This window comes from Corvus cornix, chromosome 3, assembly GCF_000738735.6.
Source record: "Corvus cornix cornix isolate S_Up_H32 chromosome 3, ASM73873v5, whole genome shotgun sequence".
Classification (NCBI taxonomy): Eukaryota; Metazoa; Chordata; class Aves; order Passeriformes; family Corvidae; genus Corvus; species Corvus cornix.
In genome coordinates, this window is record NC_047056.1 from 94,799,649 (window position 1) to 94,825,830 (window position 26,182).

Below are 26,182 nucleotides of genomic sequence, written 5' to 3' on the forward strand. Positions count from 1 at the left end.
ACCATCTTCGTAGGTCTCTTTTGGATGCTCTCTAATAGTTTATCATCTTTCTTATAGTGTGGTGTCCAAACCTGCCCCCCAGGACTCAAGGTGTGGCCACCCCAGTGCAGAGCAGAGGGGACAGTTCCCTCCCTTGCCCAGCTGGAGATGCTGTGCCTGATGCCCTCCAGGACAGAGTTGGCCCTCCTGGCTACCCAGGGCACTGATGGCAGTCTTTTGCAACTGTTGTTTACAGTTGGCTCAACTCGAGTGGCCAGAATTATGATTATTGGTAATAATAATAATAGTCAGCAAAGTTGAGCTTTAGTAAGGGTGTATAAGACATCTTTAGATGTTTTGAGTGAGGTCTGTTTGATTGTGCCAGGTAAGAACAAGGTAATGGTGCAGTATGAGAAACACATTTTTAAGTTTTACGGAAGATGGATAGCCTGCACAAATTGAAACTATAGTGAAGATGCTCTGTTTTCCCAGGACTGCAGTAGCAATACACATTTTGCTAAAGGGCAGACGGAGTTCTTAGGAACAGTGGAACAAAATCCTGGTGTTCTCATTGTCTCATTGTGGTTGTGTAGTTTCTTATCGTCTTTGTCATGTCAAATTAATTAGATGTCTAGCGGCTTGTGGCTGCAATTAAGGTGGCCTACTGATAGAGCTCTAAAACCTTTGTTGAGACAGGATGGCATGATCTATTAGTCAGATTCTTATTGAACTACACAGTCATGTAGAATTTGCTGACAGATGTAACACCAGTCGTGCTGATTTGAAACTGCTATATGACAGAGACTGTGCTTAGTCTAGATGAATCAGTTTCTTTTAAGCTAAGAAGAGAAAATAAATGTTGGCTTTTTCTAGAAATAAGTTATTCTTTTGTATCTGCAGTTACTATGAAGCGTTGGTCTGGAGGCACACAGGTCAATCTCTCTTTGTAATCACTCTCCCTTTGTAATAACTGTTTAATTCAGGTGAATACATAGATATGGGGTGCGTAGTCACTATATTCTTTTCCTTTCCTACCTTTTAATCATACTGATATGTGCCATATACTTAAATAAGCCGCAGCTGTTTAAAAGTTGCCTCGCAGACAGGAGAATTCTACACTACTGAGTTTTAGATAACAAAGTGGGTTTCCATGTGCTATAAAAATTAATGCTAGGTAAAAAGATAAATTGAGATATACTGTATCAGCTACTACCTTAGAGCATATCACTGGAGTTTTTTCTACTGTGGTTCTCGATTCTCTAATAAAGAATAAGACAAGAGTAAAATTAAGACAATTACCATCTGATTTTTGTGTCTAATGCGATTTTGAAGACTAATAGATGCTGTTTCAGTGAGAATAATGTCAGTGGTCTTGAGACAAACCTCGATACTGTGAAGTTAATATTACACACTAGATATAAAATGATAGCATCTGTGTTTCTTGTGCAGCTCCCTGTGACATTTTGGTTAACAACCATACTGAGGTGCAGACAGCTAATACCTAGCAGTTCAAGCACAGAATTCATGTGACCTTGAATACAACTAAATCCTTCCATTATTTCATTCCCAAATAGTACATGTGGGTTCTTTTCACTATTAAATATGTAATAAGAGCTTTAGCAGTTACAAGCATCTGTTATGTGTAATGTCAATGAGACCAGTTATAAAACTTGGAAAGAGGACCACTCCCACCTTGTGTAGACATTCTGTGAAGAACTGTACAAATTTTTCACTTTAAGATGTCACTAAAGTTTTTTGAGTCTTGCAGAACTAAAAGATTGTCCAAGGAGCTAGTCAAGTTAAAAATAATCAGTTTGTGATATCAGCATTTCACCATGGTGTTTCTACTAAGTCTCAATTTTGAAGTTTTGTAGTTCAAAAAAAAAGCTGAAAAAACCTCACAACAACCAAGCAACTCACCCTTCTTGACATCTGCTGACCCAGGTGATAATAGCTTGTGGGAGAAATGGGATGAACAACCTTTGTTCAAAAAAAGTGCATCCTTGATGAAGGCAGGTAGTTAAAAGTAAGGTATTATGAGGCCGAGAGACTGCTTTCCAGACCAAAAGAGACTTCAGAAGCAAGGTTTCTAACCTGTAGGGAGATCTGCACAGGAAACATATCCCTGTATAATGTAGGATTCCTTAACATAGTAAGGAGAGGAAGAAGAAGGCCCAAGGCCGAAAACAGTCAAGTTTTTCAATCTGAATAGCAAACGTGGTCTGTGCATGGGTGTCATGCCAAAAGCGATTAGGCAGTGGAAAAAAACCTAATATGAACTATGGAGTTCCTCTACAGTCTTTTGAAGTATATTAAAAGTATTGAGATACAAGTTTTTGGGCTCAGTGTACATAGGTGTGTAAAATTACTTCTCCCAGTCATTCAGACAAGATGGAGTAGTGTGGTTTCTACCTTTAAGATGCAAGTGAATTCTACGCTGAAATCTGAAGCTGAAAAATTACTTGGTGTCTTGCTCAAGAAAGGATGTCACAGAATAGCAGTGCTGTTTGAAGCGAGGAATATAAATTCGTAGATAGATGCCATTTAGTCTGAAGTATGAAGACTGAAGATGTAGTTGATGATCTGCAGAATGGCTTCTCTTTGACTAAACACAAAATCTTGTAAGCTGTTAGCTTCTGTGTTTGTCTACAAGGGCCTCTTTCAAGAGACAGTCTGCTTCAGCCTGAATTTTCTGCTGCAGATCTTGCAGTCCTTGCTTTTATCCTTATTTTGTCCTTTAGCTACTGTTGTAAGAGCCTGTTACCATAGCTTCGCCTGCAGGATGAGGACTGCTTGCAGACTAGGAACACAAAGCAAAATACTGTACCCATTCTTGTGTACATAAAACTGTACTTTAATCACAGCTAGGATTCCACATATTTCACTATTTTTTCCCCCAGTTGAAAAGATCAGTTCTGTTATTCCCATGACACTGCTTCAGTGCTTTGCTTTGATTTGCATGTGCTAGCCCTGGCGAAATGGAAATACGTCACTCTTGACAAAACTGACCTTGCTGATAGCAAGAAAATCACTTTTTCTATTTCTTTCTCCTGACTTGAACAAGAGCATCCCATCTTAGATGTTAGATACACCTTTTAGGTGATCTGAACTGTCAGGCTATACAGTGTGTAACTATATGTCATTGCATCGTTCTTTTCCTCATATCCCTATGTAGCTTGAATGTTTTTGGTAAAAATGAGGGGGAGTGGGAAAATGATACGCTGTTCAGGTGCCATGGAATGTTTTGTAGTGGTTAATTACTCTCTTTCTCCCTTGATTTTAATCGGTTGGTAGTTGCTGAACTGGTATCCAAATCTGGGAATCTTCTCTGCAGCTAGGTGATCCCTACTCAGGGGATTTTGAAGTTAGTGATTAAATAGCTATTCATTTCCCTCAGGACTAGAATGTGTTTTCTGCTTGTGGACATACACAAGCTGTCTTGACCTAAATCAATCCTGTGGTCTCTGCCATTTCTAGCAATGGTTTGAGGTCTTTGAGCCTTCAGCTGATTCCTCTTTGTTTTGGTTGTGCCGTTTTGGCTGTGGGATCTTGATGATTGGAGGTTTTGTTCTTTGAGGTCAGAGTATGTGTGTGTGTGTGGCTTTTTCTCGTATTGGGAAGTTTAGGCCAAGGTTCATAAATTTAATTACCCTTGGAGGTTCTGTGTATTGATTTCCATTTAGTGTTACAGGGGCCTGTACTGAGTGCACCATTGTCTCTACTGAGTACATCGTGGGCACCCAGAGGCTCATTGGCAGAATTGGTGTCTTGTGTACACGAGGTCTCTGGAGCAGTGTCTAATCTGCAGGCAAAACAGGATGCCTTGCATGCCATTAGGCATCATAACTTCACACTGAATTTTGCCCCGGTGGCTGAAATACAAACTAAATGCCTTTGTGAAGCTTGCAGAGCCATGGCCCAAGAATCACTTTGTTAGGCCAAATAAACACAGAACAAAGACCTTTGTTCATCAGTTTGGCCAGCTAAGCAACTCCTTCAGAAAGTTCCAGTCTTCTGGATTCTATGAACCTATCCTCTATGGTTAAAGGACAAGTAAGCTTTGTGGGGAATGGTTTAAAGGAATGAACAGCTCCTAGCCTGAAGTTACCATCCATCTTCCACCTGCTAGCTGGTAAGAATAGCAGTCTTGCTAACATTTTCTGTCTGTAGCAGTCTTTTAAAATGCTTTTATACTGTGTTGCTCTGGGTACTGATAAACAGTCACCTCTTTTTCAAGAGTCACTCTTTTTCAGGTGGTTCCCTTGAGGATCTCTGGTCAAGAGTGTCCAGCCCTGATTCGGGAAGAGGAGATGATCCAGGCAATGGGATTGTTATACCCAACTAGGCAAGGCTCTATGCAGTTTGCTCTAGTTGATCCTGCTCTGAGCTTTGGGATTAGACTAGGTGATGTCTGCAGGTCCCTTCCAGCCTTAACAGTTCTGTGATTTTTATGACCGTGTTAAGAAGTAGCTGTCCTGTTGTGACCCTCATAGGAGATGTGGTACTTGCATGATGAAAGAAACTTCAAGGATTTAAATCCGTTTGAGTATTGGAGAGTAATTCTGCAGTAACAGAGATGAACTGAACATTTTAATGAAGCTTTGTCCATATGTTCTGCATGAGGATTATAATTTTGTCAGCTTTTTCCGTCCTTTTCTATTCTGCTGTACTGTCTTTTCTTCTGTTTTAGCGGAAATAGCATATTAGCACATCTTGCACATGGGACGGTTTTAGAAGCAGTTCCTGATTCTTCCCTTTTTGGAAAGCTTCTGTTTGTAGGAAAGACAAAGAGACCAAGTAGGACAACTTGCACGCTTCACAGAGTTCAGTGCTCCTGATGCCGCTTTACTTTGTTCTTGCTGCCCAACTTCGGCTTAAGTAGGCAGGAGGCAACCAAATGAGAAATGTGGTGGGGGTACTTACAGTATGTATGGCAGGTAGCCAAAAGTATGTGGCAAGCATTCTCCACAGAAACGTTTTTGAGGAAGCTGTCGCTGGACAGGAATGTTTCTGATGTTGTTCAGAACTTAATTTGTTTAGTTATTCAGCATGCTTTTGTTACAGTCTGTAGTCCTAACTGAGTTTTAAGTCATGCTAAGTCATGTTGCCAACCCCAGAATGTTTGTAAATCTGCAGTGCTATTTCAGCGTTTGTTTGTGGATAGTCTGCTTATGTACATAATATGAACTCAGTCAAGGTGTCGATTTAATACATAGGTGCCAAAAATGCATTTATTTGAAGGAGGCTCCTTACTCTTCTTGCAAAATTAGTAGTAGAAGAGAGATCATGGATATTCACAATTTGTTTCAATAGCCAGCATGTGTTCTGCATTATATTTCTTGGAGTTACACTTTGCTTTCTTTATGTGATGTCAAACTCTAGAGACCTGGTACTTTTTCAGTTTTCTGATATATTTGTACTTCACTATTTCCAGACATGAGTTGTCAAGAATTAGCCATGGAAGTAGTTCAGTACCTATTGCAGCTTGTTGTCATGTCTGAAAGTACTGGCTTCTTTTTGTCACTGAGGAATTACTGAAGAGATGTGTTATGGTGTTTCTTCAGCTCATCACACAGTAGGAATATTTTAACAGTGCTGCATGTTTTCAGCTGAAAGGTGTTTTGTTTTGGTTTTTTTTTTGCTTTTAAAATTAAATTAAAAGCTCAATCAGAATCAAAGGACCACATGAACCTGTACAGTTCCTTCATCAGTTATGCTGACTGGAAAACATTGTCAAGAAATAACCATATGGTTATTAACTTGACTGTGCTATATAGGGCTGTGGTCTTACTCCATTTTGAAATTCTGATAGGTAAGATACAATTCTGGTAGTAGATATTTTTGTTTGAATTTCCTTTATTGCTAATTTTCTGTTAAGAGGTAGTTATTTTTAAGGGTCTGAGCAGTTCTTACCAAATGGACTGATCTCTGATGCTGAATAGTACCAGGAACATCAGGTTAAGGAGAGGTTTTGAATAGGCAAGAACTGCTTCATAGCATCAGGCAAGACCAACCTCCTGTGGTTGAGCCAATGCTTATGGATATCACATGATACCTTTTTTCCAAGTAATTGCAGCGATAAAACCCTGTGGAAAGAGCTTCCTTTGTCATCTGAAGAATGTTTGGTAGCTCAGTTCTGAGACTCTTAACTGCAAAGCAGAGTGCTGCTTTGGAGCCTGTAAAGGTGCTGAGGATGGCAGAATGGGTATTCCTCAGAGCCTAATTTCGTTGTTCACTGATACACAGGACCACTTTGTTCAAATGGTTTTGGGCTGCAGGCAGATTTTTATTTTCTTTTTATTCAGACTAGGATATACTTAGGATCCCAAATAGTTCAAACTAAGTCAATCAGTTTTTTCAACACTCTGTAGAGATTCTCGGGATACTAAGCAAATTTGCAGACAATACAGAACTGGGAGGAGCTGTTGACTCCCACTAGGGCAGGGGGGCCCTGCAGAGAGACCTCAACAGATTAGAGGGCTGGGCAATCACTGACCACAGGAAGTTCAACAAGTGCTGGATTCTGCACCTGGCATGGGCCAGCCCTGGCTGTGTGGACAGACAGGGGAATGAGATGCTGGAAAGCAGTGCTGTGGAGCCAGAAGGGCCAACTCTGTCCTGGAGGGCATCAGGCACAGCATCTCCAGCTGGGCAAAGGAGGGAATTGTCCCCTCTGCTCTGCACTGGGGTGGTCTCACCTTGAGTCCTGGGGGGCAGGTTTGGACACCACACTATAAGAAAGATGATAAACTATTAGAGAGCATCCAAAAGAGACCTACGAAGATGGTGAAGGGCCTTGAGGGGAAGCCGTGTGAGGAGTGGCTGAGGTCACTTGATCAGTTCAGCCTGGAGGAGACTGAGGGGAGACCTCATTGCAGTAACAACTTCCTCATGAGGGGAGGAGGAGGGGCAGACACTGATCTCTTCTCTGCAGTGACCAGTGACAGGACCTGAGGGAATGGCCTGAAGTTGTGTCAGGGGATGTTTAGGCTGGACATCAGGAAAAGGTTTTTCACCCAGAGGGTGGTTGGGCACTGGAACAGGGTCCCCAGGGAAGTGGTCACAGCACCAAGTCTGACAGAGCTCAAGAAGAATTTGGACAATGCTCTCAGGCACATGGTGTGACTCTTGGAGATGGTCCTGTGCTGGGACAGGAGTTGGACTTGATGATCCTTGTGGGTCCCTTCCAACTCAGCTGATTTTGTGATTCTCCATTCACCTGAGGAAGGTGTACTGCTGGGATTCATTGCTTCCTGCTGTCTTGAGAAGGCTTGAAATACATTCAGGTTTCAAATAAGGACCTTGTAATGTCTAAGTGTTGATGCTGCTCTATTCCATTTTGTTATGGTTATTGGAAATTACTCGTTATCTTAAGAGATGACTTGTGGCAGTGCTGAGATACTCTGACACAGATGTGAAAACTTTGTAGGGGGTAAAGAACTCCCTCACTCCACACCTTGCTGCTTCTTCCAGTGTCTGCTGAAAACTCCGGCTAAGTGGATGTTGCTTTGGTGAATCCATCACTGTTTGTGATTTAGATACTTCTTTCTGAGCAAAAGAGATTTTTATCAAAGAATAACCTCTTCAGTATTCATACCCTCCAAGGCAGGCATTGTATCAGGTTGCTTTCTCAAGCAAAGGTGTTAAAGTTGGGGAGGACTCCTCATGGGAATTAGAAGGAATGAATGTATCACAGCAGGTCTTGTCTTGCTTTCTGAAGTAATGCTATTGTGTGTATGAGTATAGTCTCTCTATTTTAAAAATGAGAAGGTGATGTAATTGGGGGGAGTGAGATGACTAGGGAAATCAGATTTCAAGATGGGGAGCATAAAATCCACTGTAGTTATGAGGAGGCTGCTTTTCTCTGCAGATTTGGAGATGTATTTGCATACCTAGATTCATCAGTGCGTCAATGATAATTTGCTTTGGAAGAACAGTTCCCTCAGTACAAGTGCTTGAATGCTAATCTGTGTACTGCTTGTGGATGTGCTGGAGTTAATTTTCTTCCTAACAGCTCCTGTGGTGATGTGTCTTCTGTATTTGTAAATAGTGAAAATAGTGTTGATGACTCAGGGATGTTTTTGTTATTGTTGAGCAGTGCTTACATGGAGTCAAGGTCTTTTCTGCTCCTCACCCCACCCCACCCCACCCCACCCCACCAGCGAGGTAGCTGGGAGTGCACAAGGAATTGGGAGGGGACACAGCTGGGGCAGCTCACCCCAGCTGACCCAAGGGATATCCCACACCATATGGTGTCATACTCAGCATATAGAGCTGGGAGAAGAAGGAGGAAGGGGGGGACGTTTGTCTTCCCAAGTCAACATTGTATGCGATGGAGCCCTGTTTTGCTGGGGATGACTGAACAGTGCCTGTCCATGGGAAGTGATGAATGAATTCCTTGCTTTGCTTGTGTGCGTGACTTTTGCTTTATGTATTAAACTGTCTTTACCTCAACCCATGAATGGTCTCAATTCTATCTTTCTGATTCTTTCCCCCATTTCATGTGGAGGAAAGTGAGCGAGCAGCTAGGTGGGATTTGGCTGCCTATTGGCATTAAACCATGACATTTAGTAATGGCTGTACTGGAGTCTATTAAAATATTGTAGTGTTAGTAGAAGCACTTGGGGAAAGGATTCAGGATAAACCTCTTGGATAACTTGCTTTAGAGTCAGAGATCTGCAAAAGGCAGTTAACTTTGTTTCATTACACTGGTTATTTCTGTCTACTTTCTTTAGCTGAGGAGAGTAATTGTGGATTTTTGTCTTTCTAGCTGTAGACTAGGGAACCTTATGAAAAGAAAACACACAGTCCCTTGTTTGTGTCTGTCTATCTGGGAACTGTAGTTGTAGCCCATAACAAAGCATTCTTCCACCTAGTTAGGCATTTACATCAGAAAGTTGCCAAGGTATGTTGGAGATACAATTTGTCTATCAAGGACGGGTGGTTCAAGGATGAAGGTATTTTTTTCAGTTGTGAAGTAATTTATTGACAAATTATGTGACGATAAAATGTTTTTCTGCTAAGCTGCAGTAGGACGCATTCTTCTTACAACAATATCTTTTCTCTTGGCAGAATTATTTTATTATGAATCTGCAGCAAGTTGCTTTAGTGTCCACAGAATGTATATTAAATTTGAAGTTGCAGTTTAGATAATGCTTTTCTCCAAATCTCTTTCTTCCCACCCCACATTCCACAATATCTCCTTGACCGCATAGAATTCATGAAACTAGGGATGTTGCTTTGCAATAGATGAAAACTTTTAGTAATACTTTATACTTTAGTATAATGTCTTTTTAAGTGATTGAAATATACATGCATTATATATATATATATATATATATATAAAAGATAATGGTTTTGTTAATGAGTAGATTATTTGCATATATTTCTTTAATCAAATGATACTTGCATTTGGCTAACTTTTAGCAGATTGTCAGTGTCGTCAGAAATGGCCCATAAGAAGAAGAGGCGTATAAGAATACTGATAATTCTGTAGAAATAACTGGTTACCATGTGTTTCTGCTGCTGTCTACTTCTAGTTTTTCTGTGTGATTAAATCATTGTAGCTTACTGATTTTAATGAGTAATTCAGTTGAGGTGCCTCTGTGCCAGAAGAGACCTGCATTTTGAGCAGCCTTATAGCACTTGTATAGGAAGATACTTGTTTTAAAAATTAATGTGTGTTTAGTCTGTAAATGTACTCTATTAATTTATTGTCAAAATGTAGTCAAACAGAAGGCCCTAAATGTAACCTTGCTAGTGAATTCTGTTGTTTCAAAGCTGCTTTTCTGACTCAAGTTTTGAACTTAAATATATCATTTTCAGTTTCACCTGTAAGAGGTAGGGATTACTCAAAACAGACTTCCATGGACTTGAAGGAAACTGTCTCGTGTCAATTAGTTGTTGGGGTTTTTGAAGTCTTAAAATATTTTTAAAACACTGCATTTCTTCCTGTTAAAAAAAGTTTTCTTACCCTGCAGTGTTCTTGGCGAAATTACTGAAACGACTCTATGGTGAAACTTCATCATCTTCTCTTGTTTGTACTTCAAGTAGAGAAGAGGCAGTGATTCTTGAAAATCTTGGATCAAAATCTAAAGAACAGAATTTGGATAATGTTCAGATTTCATCAGCAGATGCTAGCACATCAACTAGTACACCCTGCAAATCATTTCAAGGTGAGACTGCATTGTCATTTTTCTGATAATATGCTTTTAAATATAGCTGCTTTATTTCAGAACAGTATCGTATATAGTTTTTTCATCTATTGATACCAACAGATGAATTCTAGGTACTTAATACCTGAAACACTCGAGGTCAGTGCATAAGTCCTATGAAATCCAAGAAATAGTCTTGGTGTGTATGCATGGGTGCAGCATTTAGCAGTAGCAAATATGAAAGTTCAGTGTAAGTTATTAACTGTCTTTGATATAATGTCTGTTAAATGGTGATAAAATGACTTCTACTGGTATAGCTCTGCTCAGCTGTTAGAGATACACACAAAGATTGGTGGGAATACACGATCCTGCCCTTGTGTTGCAACAGAAACCCCATGGCAAGCGCAAATCCAACAGAAGACAAATATTAGTTCAGAGACTGTGTTAGTCCCTTGCGAAAGAGCATTATTTTGTGTGTGTTTATGCAATGAACATGGCACATGAATATTTGAACAGGTAAGTAAAAGTCCTTTTTTTTCAAATACGTTGTAGAGTGTGAATGGCATGCCAGAAGATGGAGCTGGAATATGAGGTAGCTGTGGTATTACTTGTGGGTGAAAAGCTCTGTGCACAAGTATATAATGAGTATAAATTGCTTTGTATTCATCTAAACCAAATTTTGCCATAACTAGAAGGTTGTTAAACTGACTTGAAATAGAAAAGTATGTTTCCCAAGAGTATAAAAAGATTTCTCCAGGGGAGATGCTCAGCTCCTTCTTACTTTCCCACAGGGAAGAATTGATAGTGGATGTGGTCTGGGGCAGGAGAGTAAAGTCCAGAAAGAAGTGAGCAGAATGATGAGTAGGGTTAGAACTGTGTGCTACATATTAACAGGTGTTTGTCCTGTTCAGGGTTCTGCTTCGTAGGATTAATTAGAGGATTGGTCTGAATTGCAAAGGAGCTCTGAAGAGCTGGTTTTCAAGAATAACCTCTCAAAGCACAAGAATGGCTTATTTTGATATGCAGAAAGCTAAGCAAATGTGGCAGGATGCCTGCCTGAGCTCAGATGTGTCTGGGAGAGCAGCAAAGGGAAGGTGAGGGAAGTCTAGCTGGGACAAGGCAGGCACAGGAGCTGTGTCATCACTGTGGAAGCAGTCCCACAGTGCCTGAAAAAGAAGAGCAGAACATGCCTGTTAACAGTAACCAGGTTCAACCAACAGTCCAGTGACACCAGGAAAGTTAATAGTGACAAGGCAGGTCTGAGGTCAAGCCAGTATGTCAAGTCTGTGAATCAGTATGTGCATCAATTGGTCTGGAATATCCCTCTGGTCAGTTTGGGTCACCTGTCCCAGCTGTGTCTCCTTCCAGCCTCCCACTCACCCCTAACTTCCTCATCAGCGTGGCAGTACAAAAATCAGAAAAGGCTCTGGCTCTGTGTAAGCCCTGCTCAGCAATAACCAGAACATCTTTATATTATCAACCCTGTGTTCAGCACAGATCCAGAACACAGCCCAATACCAGCCACTGGGAAGAAAATTAACTCTACCCCAGCCAAAACCAGCACACCATTACTGTAATAGAAGATTGCTTGGAAATTTCAACTTCTGTAGTTCTATATGTTTTATACTCAATTTGGTTTTCTAGATTAGTACTTCTCGTACTTCTTTTGTGTAGTCAGTAATGAAAGGCATATTTTCAAAAGGTTGATAAACCAGTAAACTTATTCTATACAATGATATGTGATAGTATTGGGAACTAATTGTCCTTTCAAAATAGGCTATTTATTTGCTCTATGATAAAGGTGTGCTGAATATGCACAACTGTGGAGTAATTTCTTAAGCTAAAACTGTCTTCATTTGTAGTGAATCTATACCATTCCTTATAAATTAGGGCCTGGCAAAACTCCCACTGAAATGGGAGGTGAGAGGGAGAATTTACATGACGTTGTGATTTATAACTTCTCTGATTTGTTTATACCTGATTCCTAATGCAGTGTTCTTCAAGGTAATGAAAGAACAGCTTTTTATTCAGAATCCTAATACAGGGGAAATATAGCTTATGGGATAGGAAACATGGAGTAAAAAGAACAGGTTTATATTTAGGATTTTCACAGCAGAGCAACAAGGTTGTTTTGAAATTAACAGCAAACTATAATTGAGTTTGTTTTCTGTTGGAGGCATGCAAATGCCACAGTAGTACAGAAGGGGTTCGGCCTTGATTCAAGTTCAACATATAAGTACTTAAAAAAAAAAAAAGCCTTGAAGTGATAAACTCATAGGAAAAAAGATAAATCAGTTAGTTACCCATCTGGGAAACCAACAGACAACCATTCTTTTCTGGCTATGATTTTATTTCAATTTAAGGATCTCTTGCATTTACGTGTGGTGATTTTATAGCATTGGACACTGAAAGTACACATTTAGAGATAGGCTAGAAGGTTTGAGCTAAAAACTCTGTGACCTTGGTGAAGGAAAAACATAAAAGCGTTGATTGAATTTTTTGATCATAAACTGTTTTAAGTTACTTCTTACTTACAGACCAAAGATTATGGGCATAACTGCAAGGTAGCTGATGATTTAAGTAGCAATAGTCAAAGATAGGTAATTGAAAGCAACAATGGAAAGTGAGGGATTTTTTTTGTAGATATTAACTCTTTCCTATTTTGAAAGTGATTATTTCAGTCCTACAAAATACTTGTAAAAATGATCTAGTGTCAATAAAAAGTCGAGGACTACTTTAAAAATAAGGTGACTTAGTGTTTTGGTTTGAAAGACAGGTGTCTGCTAAGGAAGGCAGGAGCCTCCCTTGGAATGGCAGATGCGACTCCCCTTCCCTCCAAGTTATTATAAATTTGAAATCAAGGGGCTTTTAGGCAAAGATAGGGGAAATAGGAATAACAATTCTTTACTATTATATATCTATATGTGTATAACAAGTCAAACAAACAACAGTAACTATGGCGGTAACAACAAACAGAACCAGTAACCCAGTCCCAGCCTTCTCGGCTGTCAGGCCCTTTCCCCTCGGGTGCAGTTCCGCTCGCAGCCGGCAGGGCGCTGGCGGCTCCCGGTGAGCAGGGCAGGTGCGATGGTTCCCCGCGGCTGCAGGGGCGCTCCGGAGCGAGCTCGGGGAGCACGTGGCACTGGCGGCCTGGATCCCGGGGAAGGGATGGAACAAAGGCTTCACAAACCCTGGGCAGCCGATCCCGGTGTCCGGCCGGACTCTCGGGAACAGCAGGCTGGAACGGCAGGCTGGATGGCAGGGATGAGCACAAATCCCGGGTGGCAGACAAGATGTATCCAAGTGGGGAACCCCCCGGAGGTCTGGAGAGGCAGGGCGAGCACGGCTACAATGTAGTGAAGGCTCAAAGCAACGGCGGGGGCAGGGTGGCCACGGCTCAGCTCCCAGCGGGGCAGGGAAGGTGGGCTTGGGATCCCGGGGTTTCTCCGGCAGAAGGAAGAACAGCCGAAGAGAGCAGCCCCTCTCTCTGTCCAAACGTCGGGGACTGACTGTCCACCACCCAGGTGAAACAAAAGAGTAGCCAGATGCACTCCACTCTCAGTGGGTAGCTCTTCTGTTTTTCTTAAGTACCGAGCAATTTGTCCCCTTAGCAACACATATGGGGAAAATTCCTTTAACAGAAAAAAAAATAAACAGGAGAGCTCCTAAAACCCCAACATTTAATCTTAGTATTTTCTAGCATTAAATAACAGATTTTACTATCAAACTCATCACAATGTCCTATTTGCCTTTTACAGTTATTCTCAGATTGTGAAAATACCGTTACCAATTTGTCTGAGCTCAACCACCACCACCACCTTCCCCCTGTGAGATTCTGATCTTTATTGGAATGCAGTTTGCAGCATTGCCTTTAAATTTTATGGACATGTCTCTATTGTCCTTCCGGATGCAGGCTTTTAAGACCATGCTTTTATATCCTGTAAATATTTGTGTTTACATTCCTTTTTTTGAGACCAGGTTGAGGTTGAGATGCTTAAGAAGATGAAACATCAGGGCCTATGTTAATGATGGGTTCTCATTTAATTTTGGATAATTAATAATTTAGTATCAGAAAGGGTTATCCTATAAAGCTCCTCACATGGTTCTGGAACCAAAGCTCACAATAAGACCCAGAATAACTGGAGATGGAAGGCAAATTCTGAGAGACACTGTCCTTTGTGACTATAGAAAGGCCTTCTGAATGGTATTTGCGTTTTCTTCCAGAAGGTGGTGTGGACATACTTACAGCTTTTTACCGCCTAGGCTCATAGTTCAATGCCTTAGAAAGCCTCGGGCAGCCTAGAGAGGTAGCACGGGCAATCCAGCATTTCAGTAGCTCTAAAAGCAGCAAATAGTAGCTGCAAAACTGAAAGCACCAGTAGAAGCAAAGAGGGAGAAATAAGTCTTCAGCTTGTCTAATTCCCGCAATTAGAAGCTTTCAGACAGAAACAGAAGCACACAGATGTTCACAGAAAGATTTGCAAAGCCAAAAGAGGGCAGGCCCCCTCTCGGGCCCTTTCTTTTATTCGGAGAAGGGGAAAGGGGAGGACTGGGGGCAGACCCGGGGTGACTGGCCAATCAGACACTGCTAAAGAGTCTGAGTTACATTTGGTTTTGCCTGTGCTTGGAACAAAGGGGTTCAGAGCACATGGCAGAGGCAAGTCCTGCCTTGTCTTGGGGAGGGGGAAGGGAAGTTCGGAATAGGCAACAGCAAGGTGGTACTTCTGTTAGGGATGGAGAAAACATGTGGAGGTGTCATGCTTCTTCTGGGCCCCAAAGAAGGAGAGTAGTCATATCTTTTTTACTTAAAAAGAGAAATTTTTAATTTTTTAAAAACAAACAAAACAGCAACAACAAAAAAAAACCCACACAAAAAAACCTACACAAAAAAAAAAAAAAAAAAAACAAAAAACAAATGATAAACCCAAACCAAAACAAAGCACTTGCCTGTGCTCAGAATCTCCATCCTAGGGCATAGATAGTAAGATATACCTTCTCTTTGGATTATAGTTGTCGTAAATCAGGCTTTTTTTCTCCCTTTGTACCAAAATACTCAGTGATAAAATGAATGTAACCAAAGTAGGGATTCCTATCCCCCAGGACAATTCGATAAGACTTTCTAAACACTTCTTCCCTTGAGGAACTTGATTCATCCATTGTAAGACCTGTAGTTCTTAATTTCAAAAGATGCAATAAAAGATTTTTTTCTTACTTCAGCATAAAGTTAAAGAGGGTCTAGATTACCATCTTTATTGCTTTAAACCACTTAAATGTTACACACATGTAATGAACCTGAATCTCATGGCAGGCAAAGCATTAAAAGAGAACAAATGGAAAGTTGAAAGCTCCTAAAATAAGAGAACACTTTCCCTAAACTAAGCATATTTTGTGAATATGCTTCCAAATGCTCTATTAAAAATGCTTTAAAACTTGCTGTACCACAAAAAGTAAAGTATCTGGCAAAAGACTGAGCATTTCAAAATACAAATTGCTCACTTGGATTTGTCCAGAGGATTGGTTTTGTTTGGTTTTGACCTTTGTTAGGGCCAGATCTACTTGCAACAAGGATTAATATAATGAGAGATGTTTCTCATGAGGTCTGCAGTTCTGTGATTTATTTACTTTTTGTTGATATTTTAAAACCTCATTAATTATTTTTAATAGCTTTATAGTATATATTCAGAAGAGACATGCATGCTTCTAACTAGAGATTTACTAATTGTAGAATTGGTTTTTTCACAGAGTCACAGAATGGGCCAGGTTGGAAGGGACCACAGTGGGTCATCTGGTCCAACCTCCCTGCTCAAGCAGGGTCATCCTAGAGCGCATTGCACAGGATTTCACAACTTCTCTGAGCAATCTGTTCCAGTGCTCAGAACCCCCCACAGTAAAGAAGTTCTTCCTCACCTTCAGGTCGAACTTCCTGTGCATCAGTTTCTGCCCATTGCCTCTTGTCCTACTGCTTGGCACCAGCAAGAAGAGCCTGGGAATGTTCTCTTGACACCCCATGTTTTAGATACTGACAGACATTGATGAGGTCCCCTCTCAGTCATCTCTTCTTGAGGCTGAACAGGCCCAGCTCCCTTAGCCTTTCCTAGTAAGAGGAAATGGCCTCCTTAGTCTCTGACCTTTTCTTGGTCAGAATTATAGCTACTTTTTATAAGGCTTGGGATTTACTGATCAGTATTTAGCATCTTCTTTATAAAAATAAAAATTTTAGAGTCGCCGAAGAAGGATAACTATGTTCAAGTGAAATATATAGTGTTCAGTTTGTCAGTATAAAGTGTGCTCTGCCACTTTTGATTTTTGCTTTTCCCTAATTCTGAAAAAAGGAATTTGAAATGCAGAGAGCCTAGCCAGAGTTTTGGATCTTGTGGAGACAGTTTATATTTTCTTCTCCTTCATTTATTTAAGTAAGAAATAATGAGGAATGTTACTAAGCTGTTGCTACTAATAGGTTTTAATATTCTAAAAAAGCTGGAATCCATGCTATATAAATGGACAAAATGCAATTTACTCCTTATTCATTAAATAGAAATGTGAGTGTCTTACCAAATGTGACATATCCCAACATTGTTATCCTCTATGAGGAATTCATGTCAAAATTCAGTGCAGCTGTGTGATTATTTTGTGTTCTCCTTCTTATTTGTTCCACTGAAGTTATTGATGCTGACAGTGTACTGCATTTAAATCATCACTAGAACACCAGGACTCTGTTCTTCCTCATACTAATCCTGTCTTCCTGCAGCCATTCTACTGCAGAAAACTTAAGCTAGTGACAGAAATGCCTAGAAGACAAAACTTGTCTAAAAATATGCCTTTTAGTTGATCAAGTTGATGAAGTGCTTATGGTTGAGAAATTAAATTCTAGCAGTACTCAATGCAATAATCAACTTTAGAGACTTGTTAAACAATTCAGCTTTGCTTTAGTTAATTACTTTGAAAAGCTGTCTATTGTGAATAAGCTAAAGAGCAATGGAGATTATAATTATTATACAATAAAGTGTTGTCACACACTCATAGAGTCTTCTCTCAAGGGTTTAAAAATTTTCTCATTACATGGTATATTACAGTGCCATTATGCTGTGCAAATGGGATAGATGTATCCAGGAGTAGAGTATTTGGCTGAAGATACCAGCCTCTGGTGGCTGTGGTAGAAATGGTGCCCAGCCAGCTTTACAAGCCAATATAGCTACATGCTTTAGGGGAATGTAGAAATCTGGGATTTAGGGGAGAAGGGAAAAAAATTCCAAAACCCAACCAACCCAAACACCACAAACAAACAAAAACCCCTCCTTTCTCTGTTCATACTGAGTGGGCTGCATGTATAGTATCTGTAACTTCTGTTTGTGACAGAAACAGTTCTGTTGTTCAGTCTTCAGTTTCTCTAGCAATGTTTTTGTGGGTTTTGGAGTTGTTTGCTGCTGGTTGACAGATTCCTTCCTTTTCCAGTTTTCTTATGTATATTATGTTAACTCATTCTTCTCTTCTATGTGCTCATTTCCAACACCTTAGCTGCTATAGGGAGAGCTGCTGGCCTCTGTGAGACCCCAAAGCAATTTAACAGGTAGCTCATCTAACAGTATATAGGGGTTGCTTAAGTAGGGAAGACAGTGCCAGCTTTAGCTCTAAGTGTTAACAAGCTCTAAACCCAAACTAGACAACTGCAGGAAAACTAATTATCTTGGTAAAGTAAATGGAAAAATAACTTGTTTAAGAACTTGATAAAGTAGCCTTGTTCACCTTGAGAATGGCTGATTGTACTAAATTGAATCGAACTGCAGCATAATAATTGTGTGTAGCATTCCCACTGTCCACCTTGACTCCCTGTTTGAAATAATTTTTGATGCATTGATGACAAAAAGGTTGTGTGAGACACCACTCCTGCTCCAGTTTACACTGGGGAGTTTATTACTTAAGATGCTATTGTCAAAATCACAGTTATTCAGAGTCAAATCTCATGTTTTCTGCTGTTACAGAACCTTACTTTCTACTTGGGTTTCCTATCAACTCTACCCTCTAACAATTATTTGAAAAGTGGAAATGTGTATAGTGTAAGCTTAGTACTGAACTATGTTCTGAGCAAATAATTTTCCATAATTTTTTGTGCTTTGCATTATTTTTTATGCAAGTAAGAATGGACTATTACCAATAACTTCTAGTTATGGAATAGAAAATGTGAGTTTAGAGGGGCAAAGGCTTTAAAATCTTAAATTTTGTTTGCTTTTACTCTTACAAGCGCATCTATTTATTTTCTGGTCTTGTTTGAGGTAAGTTCCAGTAATGACATAATCACTTCGTCAGTGACAATAATTCAGTAATTGCAACTTAGATGTGGCCTTTTAGATTCAATGTTGTTGCATTTATTTTTTTTTTAAAGGATTGACTGACAGGGATATATTTGGCTTTTGAAAAGTGTGGTGAACAAATAATATCTGCAGCAGGAGAAATAATTGAGCTGGGTACTAGCATAACATTAAGATAGCTTTGTGTTCCTGTTTATACAGCTAGAATTCTTAGACATCTAATCAAAATATTGCATATAGTCATATACCAGGGCATATATGGGACACATATACCATTTAGCTGTATAGTTTGTTTCATCATTACTTCCTATATTCAACTTTCACAAAACAAAAAACAGCAAAATCTTAATTCCGCCGTCTGCCAGTAGTCAGATCCACCGCTGAGAAGTGTTCTGTGTCTTGGTTTCCTCGATCAGTGGTGATTCCATGCTTCACTCTCACTTTGTATTGTGCTTAGTTTTCCTTACTTTTTGCAAGAGAATGTAGATATTTTAGTGCTTCATAGGTAAAAAGCAAAAACATCTTCCCCAGATAATGAGTGAGAACAAGAGTAAGAAGAAATTGTAATTTTGTTGTAAGTTTTTTCTTTGTGACAAGGAATGTCTGCCATTCCTAATGTAGTGAAACTGAAGCTGAGTTATAATGGTAAGTGCTGTCTCCAATAAAATGAGCTATAATACAGCCTTTCTACATGTCTAAAAAATAAACTAAATCTAAGAGTGTACATGTGGGAAGCAGTGAGGGAAATAAATTTGAGCTCTCTTATTCCTTGTTTTTTATGAATTTCCCATCCCGACTTTGGTCCTTGTAAAATGGGTGTGTCTTTATTGACCTGCATTTCCTTCTGAAGTTTTTGTTTTTTGTCAGGCTGGAGGAAAACACCATGATGAGGAAGTACTTCTGAGGATTTTCTCGTTTTGTTTTCTTCTTTCAGTGCTCTAGCCTAGTATCCTCTGTAATCTAGACTTTCTCTTTTCAATGATGTGAAGGACTTCTGGGAATATAAAGTGTCAGAAGGGAAGTTGTAATGAACTGGCTTGACTTTCAACATGCTTCCAGGCACAAATAGTATACACCCTGAGAACTGGGAGCAGTCTTCTGTAATATGGCTAGGATTCTAAAAAATAATACCCTAGGAATGAAGTGAAAACATGGTTTGCCTGAATATCAAAGGATAGTGGACTTGTTTTTGTGTAAACATAACTGAATAAAGTATTAGAAATTAAGGTCAATCAGAAAATTCAGTGCTGCTGTCTGCACTAATATGTTGTGACCAATCGTATTATAAAAAATAGGATTGAAATTAAATAAGTGAATTGTACTGCTTCCCCACAGTGTTCTCCAACAGCTGCTGCTTAAGGATTTTCTGAGCAAGAGGACAACATGTATCTTTAATTATAAGAACTTTTTCTTTTATCACTTTATTGTGTGAATGTATGTAATTGTGCAATTTAAAGTAGATCTATAAACTTTGACATTTTACTTGGCAAACAGGGAAATTTGTCCTTCCATAAAGAATAGCAGGCATCTTCAGAATTATAAAATTTAAAAATTCTGAACTTTGCAGGAGCAAAAACCTTTTCAGCATTCTGTTACATGTATTGGTGCTAATAAAATATATGACAGCAATAACAATGTATTTGAGATAATTTGATATCCAAAAGTAATTCAGAAAACTTGTATTTTTGTTTGTTTAGAAAAAGATGAAGAATCTTTGGAAGGAATATATATCTCATTTTTCTGCCAAGAAGTGGTTTGAGTGTCTCCCCTTGTTTATTCCAATAAAGTAAGGATAATGAGGTCTTAAAACAAGCTAAAGGAATTAGGACTGTAATAGTAAACTATAGTACCTCTCCATAATTTTGAAAGGCAGGTTTCTACCTGCAGTGGTGAATTTCTACAGAAATAATTCATCGACTATTCCAGTCACCCAGCAAAGAAACACAGCATTTCCACTGTTGTGTGTTGTTGTGCAATGGTTATCATTTGAGTAAAGTAGATGACCAGTAGTGACTGGTAGAGTCTATAGTGACTGGTAGGGTCTGTTGTTTTTGTTTTTTCCATCCAGTGTAACTTCCCTAGTATTGAGGGAGAGAATCCTGCTGAAGACTGCAGTCAAGCAGTAGGAATTTTGCCCTCCAAGGAAAAGGACTGTACTTTCCGATTGCACAGAAGACTACTTGAGCTAAAAGCTTCTGTCTTTGTGGAAAGCACTCTAGTGTGTGTTGATGTGAGACTGGAAAACAAGCCTATGTAAAGTCAGCCTGGGAACCGAGGTTGTACATAATGTAACACCTCATGTCCCTGCGGTTACTTTAATGTACCTTATCATGGCAGACTGAAATAACTTGATGTTCAGGAACTTGGATGTTATCTGAACGAAAATGAGTATATATTGGGGAACGGGTGGGTGTTTGGGTTCACTGGATTTGTTTATACTCTTGAAGAATATTTTGATGTCTTCACATTGATCAACTGGAAAAGTATTTCTTTTTCAGTACTACAGTTCAGGAGGGCACTCAAGGTGTGTACAGTTAGTCACTGATATCACCTTTGGTACACTTCAGTTTTTGAAGGTTTCTGAAGGAGACAACTCTTGCCCAGGATTTGTGTGTGCTGTCTTTATAGATGCTTGTCTTGCTAGTTAATGAAGGGGAAAGTTACTGTGTACAGATAACGAGGTGTGTTATATGTGCCTCGGGAATTGTCAGTTTGGGGCCATAGTCTCACTTGTATGCAATAAAAATGAGGAATAGCTATAACAGGGTCATGTTCTAGCTTACATAATAAGTAAAATCATACTTTAATACAAAATTTTTAAGGGAAATAACAGACCTCATTCAAGCCTTATTTTTGTCCAGGTCGTATCTACTGTAACACCACACAGAAAATGCCTACTACCAGTAATGACTTTTGTAGAAGGTATGAGACTGAACTACTCAGACCTTGTATTTGATCCAGCATCAATTCCTCATTTCCTGTGTATGATGATTTAGGAATGGTACTCTCAAATTTAGTAAGTATGCTCACTAAAAGGAAAACCACCAGCTGCTCCCCTCCCCTTCTCCAGTGTGAGACAAAAGGCAGAGATCATAGGTCAAGATAAGAATAGTTTACTGGAAACAGCAATGAGATAAAAAAACAAACATTAACATCAACAATGCTAATTACAAAAATGTACAAAGAGAGGATGATTTACATGCAAAATGCTTACCCCAGCCCAGGACACTGAAAAACAATGGCAGACAGCTCCTCTGCCTGACACGAATTCCCTGTGACTGGAAAGGAGCACCTTTCTTCTTGGAAGCGAGAGTCCCTTTTTCCCAGCCCCTGGAACTAAGGTGGTACTGAGTAGCACTGGTGTCTTGGCCATGTCCTCTGGGCACAGCACAGGGCAGCCCGGAACTCCTGGATCAAGCTTTCCAGTGGGTTCAGCCTCCCCAGCAGCTGTGACTTACAGGCATGTGCCACTGCACCTGGCTACTGTGAAAAATAATTAACTGCCCTGGCCAGAACTAGGACACTGTGCTTTTCCATAAAGACCTGTTTTCGGGGACAAACTCTTTCCATCTATTTGGAGAAGTGGTAACTGGCTGTTTCCAAGGCGTAATTTTGTGAAAAAGATCACAATATTGGTAAGATTGGGCTAACTTAGAGTTGTTTGGCAGGGGGAGCTGCAGGATTTTCTAGCTTGACTTGGGTCCTCTGTTTGCTCTTAAGAGTTCTGCCCTATGGGAACTTAACTTGGGTGAGTTATCAAAGCTTTCTGAGTTGCAGAGAAGTGCTTCATGGGTAAGACAAAGTTTTTGTCTGATTGCAAAACTGTACAGGGTGCTGGTGTCCAGTCACTGGCAGTGGGACTTCTGTGAGGGGAGGCTGCGGATGCCCTGTACTGGACACAGCCAGTTCCAGCCCACCCACCACAGGGCACAGCCGAGCCCACAGCTGAGGCAGGGGCACCCTGGAGGAAGCTTCTTTAAGAAAGGAGAAAACAATCCCAAGACAGGAGGGAACTAAAAGGAGTGGCAAGAGTGGAAACCCTAGGGTCAGAGGAGGAGAAGGTACTCTGTTGTTGAGTAAATGTTCCTACAGGATGGCAGCCCACAGAAAACTCCTGTGGGGGTAAAGAAAGGATCAGCAGAGGCTTTAAGCATTGTCCCCCCCACCACCTTGCACTGCTCCATCTTTCTGAAGGAACTGGGTGTAACCTGCAGTGAGAGGAAATAGGAAGGAGCAAAGTTGGGAGTGAAAAGAGCCAGTGAGGAAAAGTTCTCCTTGCTGTTGACCTGCGAGCTCTCTCAGTCCTGTTCACCCCACTATGAACACCACCCTCAGCCTCCTGAGGGGAGAGTGAGTGAGTATCTGGCTGGGTGTTTGGCTGCTAGCCAGGGCCAACACACCGCAGAACCCAGAAGTGATTCAGTCTCTCTGTCCAGGGTTTAGTCTTACAGCAAGCAAAGGACCAAGGCTATCCAAACGTGCTCTGGCCATGCATCTGTCTGTCATGAGTCTGTCTGAGCCTAAGTGTGCTTTGTGTTCAGGCAGTCTGGAAACCATGCTAGTGTTATGTACCACCATTCTGAGCTACAAGTAGGGGATAGTTTAAAGATGCTGAAGAATAAACTTAAAATACAGTGCCTACCTGAGATGATGACTGACTGGGAAGTTGACAATTTTATATGGCTGGAAACTTTACCTTCAGCTCCCTCTAAAAAGATCCGATACTTGTTTGTAGTAGGATAGCAAGAGATAACGTAGCTGGACAAGCAACTGACATGCTTGGAGGTGTAATGTTGGTAGTGGCATGGTGTAGATGCTTTTCCCTACTGGGTGCACATGGCTGAGTTACATGCGATGTGTCTCTGTGTGGGGATCATGAATAGAAGACAAATAGTTTCAAAACATTTACTCTGTATTCTTGGTTTGCCTTAAAGAGTAATGTGTGCTGTTTTTTGGGCATTGTAAATGACCTTTAGCTGTTGGGGCTTTTTTTTTCTATAAAATAAAACTTCAGAAGTGGGATTCATGACTTTTAACTAGTAAAAGGGGAGCGTTCTTTAACATCTCTAGTGTCTGATTGCTTTTGTTAAGCAAAAAACCCTCTTTATTTCACAGTTTTATAAGCTCAGCCATTTGCTTTGCAGCAATGTTTGACTTTATTACCAACCCATCTCTCTTTGGCCCAGGGAGACTCTGGCCCCAGACTGCAAAAATCCAGATGTAGATATGGTAACAGTTTGATTTGACACACTTGCATAGGATTAGCAAAGACTAATGCTTGATTTATGAGCTTGCAAACTTCTTAAAGATGCATCTGGTGTCAATAAATACGTAATTTAGAGACTCCCATTTAAAGAGGTAAAACTAAAAAATTTTGAGTCATCATTCATTTCCATAGTAAGAATTGTTACTGTTGTTCTTTGTAGGATGTGTGTTACAGATGGTTCCTCACATTCTGTTATGTTTAACTATTTTGTCTGGGAGGTTATTGTCCCAATATAGCTACTGCTTTTATGATTAAAGGATTTGAGTTTTTCAAGACGGTTGTAAATTAGGTTTAATGTTTCCCTGATTATCTTTGTTTTACAAAACCTAAATAAAAATGGAAAAAAAGGGGAAACTTGAAATCCTTCAGAAGGGAGCTCAAACATTTATACATCCTTGTAATTTAAAACTGTCATTAATTAGCACTTCATCATTAAACAACCTGGATGGGGGGAAAAAAGTCAATGCAAGTACTGCCAGTTCAAAGATTTGGCATCATCTGCATGGAAAGGATCTGCTGAAGAATTGTTCCATGTTAATTTTTAATTGGTTTTTTCCAAACTGCATAGTTGCTCTTCATCTTTCTGAATTATTTATTTCTTTCCCTTTATTATCCCTTAAAGTAAGTGTCATCAATACTTACTGGAAAATTTTCTGGCTTGTTCAAGAAAAAAACAGTAATATTCTAATGTGTTTTCAAAAGAAATTTATTCCCTCATGATGACAACAGCTGTGGTGTTTTCAGAAGTACTTTGAACGTTCAGAAATGTACTGTATCGTCTTTGAAGTAGGCTGTGTGAGAAATGTCAGTGCATAGTTAAATTTCGTTTTAGAAATATAGAAGTAATTCTTGTTGGGGATCTATCAGACACAACTGCATTTTAAATATTTAGGAATTAGTCCAACTGTAGTTGCACATAGCTGCACCTCGGTGATAGACTTGGATCATCTGGGATCTTCTAACATGCTTGTGGTGTAAGGAGGTTTTTAAGGTGGTATTAAGGTGCCAAAAATGTTTTTATTGTATATCATTTTAACAGCTCTGTCTGTGTTTTAAAGGGACACATTGCCCCCAAGAAGGGATGGCTAGTGCTGTGTCTCTGCTGACTTATGGAGCTGTCTGAGTGTTGAAAAACCCAACAAAACAACTACAAACACAACTAAAAAAAAACCCAACAATCCAAAATTTAAAAAAAAACCACACTGAGCCATCTAAAACTACATTGCAACATCTGGAGACACCCAGACATCCTGGGCTTTTTACTCACTGTGGTTGATCTCTGTTGTTGTCACTGCTCTGCCCAGAAATTCCGTCTGGTTTTATGTAAGTGGAGTAGAGATGGTGTCTCTGTCACTTCTTGTCTGGTGAACAAATGAGAAGTTTCTACTGCTGCTCTTGCATGTGTTTTTAAATACCTTTCAAAGGGGAAAGAAATCATACAAAAACACACTGCTGCCATCACCACAAGTAGTTTCCTATGCAATGAAATAGTTGGAAAGGTGGCCCTTGGCACTGCGCTTCTTGTCCCAGAAAGAGGTAGAACGGGATGAGGAGGTGAATTCTCTTGGGCAGGCACTGCTGAGGCTTGGTCAAGTATGACTTTCAAACTCACTCCCTTTATCTTTGCACCCTTTAGGGAAGCGTAGACTGTGGTTTAAAAAATCTGCAAATGGGCAAACCACAGTTTTGTGGTTCTTTTTCTCTTGCTTCTGTCACTTCATAATAATCTTGTATCTCTCCGTCCATCCATCCATCCATCCTTCCATCTTTTGTGAAGCAGTTCTTAGAGAAATAGTGTCTGCTCATGCTGAATGGGGAAGAATGTTTAGAGCCTCTCTTAAAATATCGCTGTAAGTGGAAGCTTCTTCTGAAGACAGGGGAGAAGATTTGCCTGATACAATGGAAAAAAAATGCTTCTGGTGTAAAGAACTAACCCATGGAGTATTTGTTTATTTGTAGATGCTACGAAATTTGGTACAGTTCTGTTGGTCATAGGATAATTTCAGTATTCTACACCTGACCCTCTGTAAGGATTTTCGAGATCACTTATTGCTATAGTTGGGAAAACATTTGAGAAAATCTGTAGTGAGACTGATATTGAGCCAGATACTTTGGATTTTGTTTTGTAGGCAGTGATGATACAGTTACGTCTCCAAGAAGAATTTACACAGTGGATCTTCCTCCAGAGGGTTATGTTGCAGTTACTCCAGATGCTCTTAGTAATGTAGTTTCTGAAAACTCAGGCAGTAGTGCTGACTCAACAGGTAAGTTTGTATGGTTGTTACTGTGATGAATTTTTCTCTAGGGAAACTTCTTAGCAGCTCTTATCAAGTAGATCCAGACTGCAACAGTGAGGTATTTAAACTGTTGCTGCCAGTGGGTGTCACTGTTTTGCAACATAAGCAAAAGGAGGATGTACATCCCTGTGGGTTCATTTCCATCGTTTCGGGTTTCTAGACTAGATTCAACATTTGGTG

At 40.0% G+C, this 26,182-nt stretch overlaps 1 protein-coding gene across 7 annotated transcripts in view; it reads left to right on the forward strand.

The window, feature by feature from the left end:
- The window catches only part of ERICH1 (glutamate rich 1), a 96,977-nt gene that overhangs the window by 5,266 nt on the left and 65,529 nt on the right, over positions 1 to 26,182 (forward strand). For 6 of the 7 annotated variants that reach the window (XM_039568384.1, XM_039568386.1, XM_039568385.1 and 3 more), the window contains exons 2-3: positions 9,960 to 10,154; positions 25,835 to 25,969. In XM_039568384.1, the coding sequence (XP_039424318.1) occupies positions 9,960 to 10,154; positions 25,835 to 25,969 (330 nt within the window). The remainder of the gene's footprint in view (positions 1 to 9,959; positions 10,155 to 25,834; positions 25,970 to 26,182) is intronic. The other variant, XM_039568390.1, reaches the window with a different exon arrangement.